We start from the raw sequence: 12184 nt of genomic DNA on the forward strand, positions 1-12184 counted from the left end.
TAGTCCAAGAGAATTAAGCTCAAAACCTTCGAGATATGGCTGTTGCTTGACGTAACTTAGATATTAGTAAAAATCGGTAGAAAATAATATATACAATGAAAATATAAGGTTGCGCCAAGAAAAAAAGTTGTGCTATTTGCAGAAAAAATTAAAAACTGCAAAAATACTCAAAAATGACGTGTTTTTTCTAACATTTTCCAACATAACTTCTTAAATATGCAGTTTACAGAAAAAACTATTACTGGTGAAATTGTTTGTTATGAAATTTGCTACAAGATAGAATTGTTTTGATACCTGCGCATATCATATTTTTGTTGCTAAATAGCCAAAACAACGTAAGAAAGTGATGAAAATCGAGGTAATTTGGAAGTGTCAAACTGACAGGCAAGAAATTGTCCAATTCTACTATAAATGTAGATGTAAGTAGTTTAAACGATTATAAAACGAAATTCCAAAACCCGATCCAAATCGGTCTGATAGTATTGGTATGTATAAGACAATTTGTTACTAAATTTCAGCGCGAAATGTCGTTATTTCTTTACGTGAGTGCTGGGATTAAAGTTAGGCATTTTAATGTGCGCTGATTTTTTTTACACTTACTTGGACCCCTTAACAATCATATAGAATCGTTAGAATATCAAGTTTCTTTTTTTGAATAATTTTTGGAGCGAATTTAAAAGTTAGACAAATGTTTACTTTATAAACAATTACTTTCGTGAAGCGGTTTCGTGGGTTGTAAAATATACCAAAGTACTAAAAAACAGTTCTCGGAAAGACGCTTAACTTGAAAAAAAGAACGTTCAAATCGGTCCTATAAGTTCCGAGATATCGAGTGTCAAAGTCAACAAACGTTAGCTGCAAAACTATACATAATGTAACAACAAAATATGAATTTGGTAGGTTTTTTAAGAACTTTTCGTATGTGCTTTTATAAATATTATCACACGTGTGCCTTTTTTATGAAAATTCATTGAATATCCTACTTTGGTATATTTTCCAAACCGCAAAACCGCTTCACGAAAGTATTTGTTTATAAAGTAAACATTTTTCTAACTTTTAAATTCGCTCCAAAAATTATTCAAAAAAAGAAAATTGCTATTCTAACGATTCTATATGATTGTTCCGGGGTCCAAGTATGTGTAAAAAAATCAGCGCCAATTAAAATGCCTAACTTTAACCCCAGCACTCACGTAAAAAAATAACGACATTTCGAGCTGAAATTTAGTAACAAATTGTCTCATACCAATACTATCAGACCGATTTGGATCGGGTTTTGGANAGTCAACAAACGTTAGCTGCAAAACTATACATAATGTAACAACAAAATATGAATTTGGTAGGTTTTTTAAGAACTTTTCGTATGTGCTTTTATAAATATTATCACACGCGTGCCTTTTTTATGAAAATTCAATGAATATCGCCAATCCGACCATTTGAGCCGCAAAACCGCGGGGAGGGGATGAATGATAGAAATTGAAATTACGCGTTCAAAAAGAGCGAGCCTTCTTCGGTGTTCAATGTCTCGGCTTCTACGGCTCCGATTTTGATGATTTTTTTAAAATCAATATATCATAATGAGAGGAATTCAATTATCAAGATTTCATTAAAATTTAATTTTTAATTTAATTCTCTTGGACTATTAGGAGATGAGATACAGTGAGAAAAGAAAGCTTTTAATTGCCAACATGGTTTCTAAATAAAAATAGTTATTTATGATACAAGTGTTAAAAGTGATAAGTTTTGTGTTTTTTATTCAGAACCGATTTCTAAAAAATGTTGGGGGTTGTGGAAAATTACTAACTCTGAATCAATAACCTAATTAATAATAATAAGTTATTTTTTGAACAGATCTGGTACATTTTGTCTACTAGCAACGCAGCCAAAAAGCTTGTAACGCTAGCGGTAAATTCAAATGATTAATACTATAGGTCAGGAAATATAGAATTTATCACTATAGATGCTAAATTTCATGTACAATAACATATTAGTTTCCACAGTCATAAAAACGGGGGGAAGATTGTTTACAGTGTGGTTAATTGTATAATTTTTCATCTTCAAAAGACCTACAAATATTGCCCTCGAGCGTCAAAAAATATTGATTAGATCAAAAGTTATAAACAGAAGAAGTTTATTTATGACTTTTGAATTAAACATTTATAAACTGCGTTATTATTACCAGAACGTTTTGGCGTCGCATCCTCTCATTCCTTATCACTGTCTAATAATTCACACGAAATCTGGAATCGGTAAGTTTACAAGTTATGGCCTTATAAACAAATTAACTAATTATTAGTCTGGACAATCCCGAGGATCCTCCACAATCGAACTGATTTTTAATATTTACCATCTATAGTGATAAATTCAGCTTGCCGAAACAAAAAGTCGCGAAATGGTAATTTCCCAGCTTATTTTCCTGGCCTGTAACTGTAATCAAACATTTGAAGTTCAGTTCATCAAGAACACCGCTAAAATCTAAATGACAGTTATAATAATAAAGACACAGAAGTTGAAATAAACACTCCTGTTAATCTCGCGGGAATCGCGAGGCTTTCAGCAAACCCAGACGCAGTATTTTTACACTTTTTTTAATACCGAAAAACACAATGCGCTAATTATTCGTTCACGCCTGTGACTAGATCGATTGAATCCTATCCAACTGACGCGGACTTCAGTTATAAACAATCGCCGATCAGCGAAACAAAGCAGGCTCGGATTCCTAAAATCGTTGAAATTAACCTCACCAAACAAATAATAAGCCGTTCACGGGACATGTCGCTTGCCAACTTGAAAATAAAATAACTTAACGTCTTATATAAACGGCGAGGATTTAGTTGGTCGTTAAAAAGCGCGCAATTCGGACGAATCCCGCCATGATTTTTGCAAAAATAATAAATTGATATATAAATAGTGAAGCGCGAGAAGGTGCGGGCGATAAAACTCGAAATTTTACTGCCCGTCGACGGTGACACGGACAGTAAGGCCGTCCAAATCGGAGTGGGCCGCGAGCGAAATTGAAAAATGACCGAAACCGAGCGCTACGGAAAGGAATACTCTCGATTGAGGCGATTGACAAGCAATTTAGACGTGCAGCAATCATGTGTAAGTAGGATTTATTATTTCTAGCCGTTTGGTTTTGTTCCCAGAACTCATGGGCGTTCTGCGACACCGTTATAAATAAGCCTACGATTTTTGGGTGGGAAAACGATGGAAAATTGACAGTCATAGGCGTGCGCAAGTTTATCTATTTACTTATTTATGTATTTAAACGGTTCTATTCAAAATAGACACATGGGCGCAGGAGCCGGGATATTTGCTAGGGTTGGATTCAGAGCTGCAAAATCTATGAAGGCCTCTCTAATGCCGATATAACTGTTCAAAACCTAATCACTCTCTCGTTTAATTCTAAAAAAAATAATAAAAACGGAGGGTCAATTAGGCCGGTTTTCAACTCCCTTCATTTTTGGCAAAAATAAAGAAAACATTTTTTTTTATTATTTATATCCAATAACTAATCGATTTCACCCCAAACGCAACCCTCCCCCCCTCCTTCCTAGTCAGGATCAAGGTCAATTAGAGGTCAGATTGAGAAAAAGTGCATTGAATCAAAGGATCTCGGAGTTTAGGTTTTATGGGTCGGTGAGTTCAAATCCGTTAGTTTGTCTGTATAAGGCCATTTTAAGTTATTTCAAGGTCATTTTAATGTGAAATTGAGGAAAAGCCGAGCAATCAACTTCAACCACTTGTTATACAGGATTTTGGGGTCATTTAAAGGTCGTCTCAAGGTCATTTCAAAGTCAAATTTAAAAAACCGAGCAGTTAAATCTAACTGACTGTGTTATAGGTTTTTGGGCTAGTTGAGTTCAAATCCGTGATCAGTTTGTCTGCATCAGGTCCTTTGATTGTTATTTCAAAGTCATTTAAAAGTCAAACCAAGAAGAAACCGATAAATCGATTGCCGTTTTTGAAGTCTCTCAGCGTGAATCTAAGGTGCGTTTATATGTATCAAATCAGGTTTAATCATTCCAAGATTGATTTAAGAAAAAAGAAGTTTTCTGGTGAGGGGCGATTTTGAACCTCCCTGTATTTCATCGAATCTAAACTAAAGACTGAACTGACAATATTAACCTATATAAACTTCGCAAAAAATCATACCAACCCATATTACCTCGAATCCACCCATATTCCCTCGAATCCACCCATATTCTTCCACAAAACGCTGTATTCTCTCATACTAACCTACTCTACCATTTTACCATTTCAATATACACTCATATGACTCCGTATAAACCAATATACCCACATAATCCATACCCGTCTTATTCCACTCCATCTTACCCAATAAACACCTATATTCCTACATAAAAACCCTTATTGCCCCATATCAATGCAGCTTCGGTACTCACTGACCCTACCAGAAGGCCATTTTCTTAAATCAACCTTGGAATAACCTTGAACCTTTATTAATTAATATAAATGGACCTCGCATTCGGACCCAGCGACTATAAGAACGGTAATCGATTCCAGAGTCTATTCCATAAATTAACTTTCAAATGACCTTAAAATGGCCTTCAAATGACCTGACACAGACAAACTGACCTCAAATTGGAACTCAGCAACTCCAAATACGCGTATAACAGGCGGTTAGACGTAACTGCTTCGCTTTTCTTAACTTGACATTGAAATGACCTTGAGACGACCTTCAAGTAACCTGATACAGACAAACTGACCTCGGACCAAAATTCTGTATAACACGTGGTCGGACTTAACTGCTCTGCTTTTTTTCAATTTGACCTTGAAACAACCTTAACCCTCAATTTGAGGCCTAATTGACTCCCCCCCCTTAAAAAATAAAAAAAGTCACGTAGTCACCGACTTATCGATGAGAAAGAACATATTATGAATTTCTTTTCGTGTTGTGTGTACCGGGCTTTCTGGAGTGAGCCGTGCACACCCCTGCCCCCCTAGCTACGCCCATGGCCCTAAAAAACAAACTTAATATTAAGTATATGAATTAAAAGAAAAGATGGTACGCCTGTGACTATTTACGCTCTTACGTAGAAGTCCAGTTAGGTATTGTAAATTGCGAGAATGTAATTGGATGCAATAATAAACGCAACGGCTGGAACCTCGAGAGCCCTTCCCCTGTTTTTTGTTTAGACAGTTATACGTGTATATAAAAAAATATATATGTTTTAACTATGTTCTGTATTGGTTGAAACCTATAAATGTACGGTTTATTTATGTCATGGCGTACAAAAAAAGTGTGTGTCTGTTTGCTTGCCCAAAAATCCGATGCTTACAAATATAAATCAGAACTTTGGCGATTTTATGGGCTGTCGTAAACTAGAGGAAATTGCACCTCTGCTAAGACTGGCGAGTCTGAGTTATATTTGTTATAATTAAAAATGATACGTACAGTATGTTACTGTGTCAGGACTGGGACGACGCGACGGCTGGCTTGGGTTCAAGTTATGCATATTTCGCGTACAATGCGCGAAATAAAAAATTTAAGTGTATAAACAACGAGGAATGCGAAAATATGAACTTATTGATGTATTTACATCGGTCTGTATACACAGTTATCCAAATGATCATTTACTGTCTCTACTAATGTTTCATAGTTTGACCTTTCTAAATAAAAGGTGTCTTTAATAGAAAATTGAAAAATAAATCACAGTTGAGCTTTTATTCCACCGTCTATCATCATTTGGTATAGGTTTTAATGAAAAAAAAATCTGTATCAGGTATTACGTTTCACACAAAATGCTGCATGAGAAATGGAAATACTGAAATCCGATTTTACAGTTGTCGTTGCCATAGTGTTTACAATAGTTTTTTAGTAGTAGTGTCAAAATTTTGAACAGTTGTAACATCAGGTATGCCAAAGTATTATATTATTTAAAACCACAAATTAATTTTATTAATTAAAAATAACAGTAACGGCAAAATCAATTGAATTTGCTGATATAAAATAGGTTATATAAAATTCTATTTATTCCTTTTCTTGCGAAAGTTTTTGTCCGTTTTGATCACTTCCAGCATGATGCTCGCATTGTGCCAGGTCAGGTTTTACAGTGGACCAGTATTTAAATCATTTTCGAACTACTCTTTCTGATTTTTCCTTAACGGGGTATAAACTTTCAGTGTAACAAATATTCGGTCGCGAACCCTCGTCCGATCGGTGCGATTTAGTGTCATTGTGTAGGTTGGACCTTTCGAATAGAAATGTGCCGGGTTTTCCATGATTACGGGGGGTGGTAATGGGGAGGAAAATGGTGAACCTCTACATTTTAGCTATTTTTATAAGACTGTCGATGTTTAAGTGCGCTATAGGTAAAATTGGCGGGAAAACTATGTTTTCCGAGACACATAGGGTAAGGGATGAATTTTTTTGTAGCGGGGGCAAATCAGTTTATAGTTTTCAAAGACGAAAATGGCAAAAATTTGTAACAATGAGTTGGTAAAGTGTTGTTGATATGTCGATAAAGGTATGCTGTTGCATTTAACACATATAAGGCGATATGCCTTTACCATTGTATTATAAAATATAGCAAAGAAGTAATAGAAGCTGCAGTAGCCGGGACGCCAATGGTATGATTCATACTGTATCGATTTGGGTATTCAGCTTTTGGTTCGAATCCCTATGTAGCAGATCTCTACTATGCTTCCTACAGAGTTGTAAAATAATCTGAGGGTCGCTTTCGCTGTACAGTAAAAATAAAACGTTCTCTCAACGGTACAAATAAATTATTTTTATTGAAAACTAAGCTTGTGAAAGAAGACGTGCTATCGGTTCGAGTGTTTGCTGGAGAGTCCCTCTTGGCGTGGAGTCGCTCGCATAAGTACCTGGTCCTTGGCGCCAATCTGTCGGGGTCGTCTTCCGGGAACCCTGGTGCGTCTGGGCGGCGATAGGCTGGAGCTCTTGACGCAACACTCAAAATGGGTCACTTGCGAACATGTGTACCCACAAATCCAAGAGGCTACGCCCATATCTTCGAGGAATTTGCAAGATCTAACATAAATGAAGGAAACAGATCAACCGCATATTTCTTCAATTAATTCTTGTCATAAAATCATCAGTTTTTTTCATATTGATAGCGTAATTTTTATAATGTTTACAAGAGAAGATATTATTTCATCTAAAGCACCACAAAACGCAAGAAATTGCTTCCAAATTTACTTATTTTACTTCTTTGTGCTTTTTTAAGCACCTCATGTTCCATTTCTCTGTCAATTTAGCCAGTTTCAGTGCCCCCAAAGCATTGCATTGCGTCTGACAGTTCGATGCACGATAGCCACGAGACTAATTACTGATTTTTATGGTAATAAGCGGGTCACAGTCGTAACCTCCACGAATGTTAAATCCAAAAAGTTTTACTTTATCGCTGTAAAATTTTATGAAAAGTTAGGTGGGATTTTACCAGCTGATTTGTCGAATTTAATAAATAATCCACAGAAAACTAGCGCCAACCTACCCAAAATGACCAACCCCGTACACCGCGCCACAATCCATCCCAGTCTACTTCTCAGCGTGCTACGAACCGTAAGAAACCCCGCGGTATTGCCGTCAAAGTAGTTGACGCAGTTCTCATGTAGATATTCGCCAGAACGGAATGACATTTGAAATATGAACGAGAGAGGAATGGGACGAAGTGAACCGTGCGCCGTTTATTCATTTCGCCTCATATTCTGAGCGTCGAAACTCGGTATTCAGTTCTGAAAGCGGGGAACTAGGCGGTCGAATTATGTAAATGGGCCTCAAATGAGCAGTTTGGGGGTATGAAAATAATAAATGCACCTGGGAAATATTTGTTTGGCTGTTGGGGTGCCGGGGAGCTGGTGGATGCTCCGCAAAGTGTATACGAGTCCGAAGGGGCTCGTTAGGGTGCCCAGTTCGAAGGTGGTTTGTAAATTTGCTAGACTACAATCGATGGATTTGTTCCCAAGCCTTGAATCAGCATAAAAAGCTGCACCGAGTTTAGTGGAAGCAGCTGATCGCTTACAATAGTTTTTAGTAGCATTATCATGCTGCAAAATCAGCCTTCAACTGCGACTTCAAAATGACGAAGTTATTGGTAATAAGGCTCAGTAGCGATGGTTACATTCACGCGGATGGATACCAGTTTTTGCCCTCAGAGATACCATTCTGTTAAGCCTAAGCCATGCTTTTCTGTTCTTGGCGTTGAACTAAAGGTTCATTTTTCGTCTCTAGCAACAATCTGGAACAATGGATGTAGTTGACGAACACGCACATTTTTGTTGTTTTCGCTCAATACATGCATCAACTTTATATCCAATTTTTGAACTTCGCCCTTGTAATGGAAATATACCACGGTGGAGTGGTCATAGTCTATCATATACATATACAAGACTACACTGACGCCAAATTGACCGATATGCATGTCGTTTTTGATCCTGCCAATGGTAACAATTTTGAGGCATCTCAAATTTACCCTAAACATATTACTCTTCATCACGCCTTCATAAACGATTGTGAAACCGGAACTCTCAAGAGAAGAACTCATGATTGTGATCGTCATCGCGAAATTAGGACGCTATCTTCCTAATTTCCCTATTGTATCATTTTCACATACAACGAGTCCAGGCTCTTTTAGCAGGAAATTTTTAACCACTTACCACATTTTCTCATTCTGTACTCTGGAAAAGATTAGGCAAAATCATGAATTTTGGCAAAAAATGAAAAAAAAAAGATTTTAAAATCATGATTTTATTTACAGACTCAAGAGAATCAATTGTTATTATGTTCACAAATAAGCTGAAGAGAACCGACACTCTCAGTCGAAGTTTATATGTATCAACAGTTTTCTCTGAATATCTGGACTGGAACTCTTGATTTCTGTCACCTAAATTGTATGAAGATGTTTTCTCGAAGAAGTACCTCCAGCATTGCTTGAAGATGTACTTCTAGGTGTCAAAGATCGGATTGGTTTGCACAGCGATATTTAAACGAAACATATTCAAATCGTTGGATAGTCCATGACCTCCTCGAACACTTGGTTTAAATCCTATAGACTTTTGAGCATGGGGTTCTTTTACAAGCTGGGTACAAGAAACCTGTGCAAGATAATCAAGAATTAAAAAACTGCATTATTTGATTCATATGTAGTAATTGCAATTGTTTTTTCAAGAGCGTAGTCAGAGGGGGAGCAGGGGGAGACCTCTCCCCCCAATTCTTGCTGCATGCTGCCAGTTTGAAAAATTACATTATTATTACTGATATTTGTTCTGTATAGTTTTAATTAATATAAAAAGTGAAACAAAAATAAGTATATTATGTATTTGTTTAGATAATTGAAGCTTTTAGTGTAAACCCTCCCCCCCTAAGAAAATTCCGGGGTACGTCCATGGAATTTTGTTTTTTTTTTCTATATGTACAATATTATTATAGCTTTTTTTAAATTTACTTTCGTTCATTTTATTGTTTTTTTTATTGTAATTAGACTCTAGTCTGTACCTATGAGTAAACTTATGCGCTATGGTCTATTTTATTTTTTATTTGCTCAAAATTATGTTATGTTAAATTAAAAAATTAAATTAAAATAAAATAATAATAATATAATATAAAATTAAATTATGTTAAATTATGTTTTTAATTGACCATCCATACTGACGACATAAAAAATTACGTTAAACATTACTTGTAAACTATTCAATTTTACCTCTTATAACTGAAAGGGAATATCAAGAAATTGTTCAGTAAATACCTTTTCAATAATAAGAAAGATGTACTAATTTCACTAGGTAAGGAAAAAATATAAAATAAATTCCCCCTCCTTTTGAAGGGTTATATATTCGCATGAATGAGGCGAATGGATTTCTGTTACATAAAAGAATATCCCCCTCCACCTCACATTTATTTAGTTACATCCTGTATCTCTCGCTAGATATGGGCAAAAAAAAACCACTTCCCCCTACATGTTTTTTTCTTAACTACGAACTAAAGGAAACGTGTATAAAGTTGTGAAATTCAACAATTAATATCTAAAAAACTTCTATATAATTAACTACATAATTAATAAAAAAAACGCTAAGAACAAACGTTAAGTATAACGAAATGCAAATTTCAACATTTGACCTTTCGCTATGTAAAAATTAGTCCCTATGAACCTCATTAGCGACATTACAGCTATTAGATTAACTAATTGGACATTGCGCGAATCAGAACATGAACTGACTCGGACTATTAACAAGTTAGTGGCAGATGCAAATTAATCGTTTTGTGCAGAACTGTCGTTGTCAAAGGATAATACCTGTTTTTCGGATCGTATAAATAGTTGCGGGAAATCAAGGCTAGCGATTTTCTTTGAAGTCTAGCACGGAATGAATTTTAATGATTATTTATCAGATAGGAACGAGGTTGAAAACGAAAATATGCTGTGTTTGTCTTCTAACGAGAACAGCTGACGAAATTCGTTTTATGTCAAACATTAGCCGGCATCACTGGACTGGAATTCCCTAGTTCTAAGGCTCTGCAATAGCAACAATGAAAAGCACGACAGTAACAATAAGTGAAAAACAAGAAAACGAAGTAATAGTACATTCCTAAAACATTGTCCTGAATTTAGTCCAGTCCAGTAGTGTTAGTGTTACATTTTATAGACCACATATGCAATGAAATCCACGATGCAGTAGTTAAAATCAATCGTGGGTTTTTTAACATAGCCTTTCTGCCATATTGGCCGTAATGTTATTCACGAAAAGGCTTTTTGATGCAGCTTTTAACCAATTTTATATCATGTCATTTATAAATTCAAATAGCTTCCAAATACATATACTGATAAAAATTGTGAATTTTCAAATAGATTTTTTATATAATTGTGTACAATTACACGTTATCCTTTATGTATTTTTATTATAATTGATGTAAATATACGAATAAAAATATGAATTTACATGACCTGATTTGGCTCGATCAATCACTCGGTGTGGTGTCACCGCGTGTGAGTTGAGAACTGTACTAGTTGTTCAGTAGGCATGTTTAGATTAATTTGTGGTGTGATATGATATCACAGTGAACTCATTTTTTTAAACATTGAAGGATAAAGACGTCACTAAAAAAAAGGTGTAAAAAATTAAATATATACTTTGTCATTTAAATAACTTTTTAAAGAGATTGCTCTATATATATTCTTAATTTTTACTGACTTCCTTAATTTAAATCTGCTATACCAAATTTTTCATTGCAATATTACTTTATATATACTCTTTAATTATTTGGTTTAAATAATATTCTGCATTATTTACCTGCTGGTATAATTCAGAAATTTATGTTTTACTCCGGAGTATATTATTGTGTCATTTACTGCATTAGTAAATCTTCTTAAATTTATTTAATGTTACTTTCCCTTGACTTGAGTCTTTGAATGAAGTAATCATATTTTGTCTGGTCTTTTAGACTGAATATGGATTGTCGGAAGACCAAGTGGCAGAATTCAAAGAAGCCTTCATGTTGTTCGACAAAGACGAAGATGGCACCATAACAATGGCGGAACTGGGAGTCGTGATGAGGTCATTAGGTCAGAGACCTACAGGTAAGAACATTGACACATATTTTTGCTTAGTATAAAAAATACCTATCCTTTAAGAGAACTGGGATGCTTTTTGAGGTAATAGCAAGACATAAACACAGATGTGAGCTGTATAGAAAAATCTTTGGATTAGATCAGTTTACACTAACAGAATTTTAAGTACAAGCGAAAAAAATTATTTCGGAAAAAATTATTAGGCCGAAATTGTTGCGTTTGGTGACTTAATATGTGGTTAAAGTTTTGACGCTTATTTTTGGAACATACAGTATGTCTGTTGCATACCAACGCGCTAATTTAGATACGAATACAATTCCTGAGTTTGAGGTTGAGTGTCAAACTTTTTAAAAAATCGTTTTTTCATAAAAATCTTTAACTCTAACTAGATTAAAATTATTAAGTCCAGTGGCACCTTAACCGGGAGGCACTTTAATCAATATTTTTGACAAAAAAAAAATGTATGCCAGTTTTATAAAACTTTTATAATTTTTTTCGCACTAAGCAACTAAAAACACAACTTCTTTGTATCTTGAATTTGTTCGTATCTTGCTACTTTTTTGAAGAAAAAAAAATCACTTTATTGTATGTCTATGGACAATAAAAAAACATTTTAACATTTTTTAATAATTAATAATAAT

General features: G+C 34.9%; 1 protein-coding gene across 2 annotated transcripts in view; it reads left to right on the forward strand.

Moving 5' to 3' along the window:
* Window positions 1-12184, forward strand: part of LOC108907120 (neo-calmodulin-like) — a 90972-nt gene that overhangs the window by 73203 nt on the left and 5585 nt on the right. The window contains exons 1-2 of one of the 2 annotated variants that reach the window (XM_023456310.1): window positions 2670-3099; window positions 11417-11552. In XM_023456310.1, the coding sequence (XP_023312078.1) occupies window positions 3019-3099; window positions 11417-11552 (217 nt within the window). In that variant the 5' untranslated portion in view covers window positions 2670-3018. Of the gene's footprint in view, window positions 1-2669; window positions 3100-11416; window positions 11553-12184 lie in introns of those variants that run through there. The other variant, XM_023456309.1, reaches the window with a different exon arrangement.

This window comes from Anoplophora glabripennis, unplaced genomic scaffold, assembly GCF_000390285.2.
Source record: "Anoplophora glabripennis isolate ALB-LARVAE unplaced genomic scaffold, Agla_2.0 scaffold282, whole genome shotgun sequence".
Classification (NCBI taxonomy): domain Eukaryota; kingdom Metazoa; phylum Arthropoda; class Insecta; order Coleoptera; family Cerambycidae; genus Anoplophora; species Anoplophora glabripennis.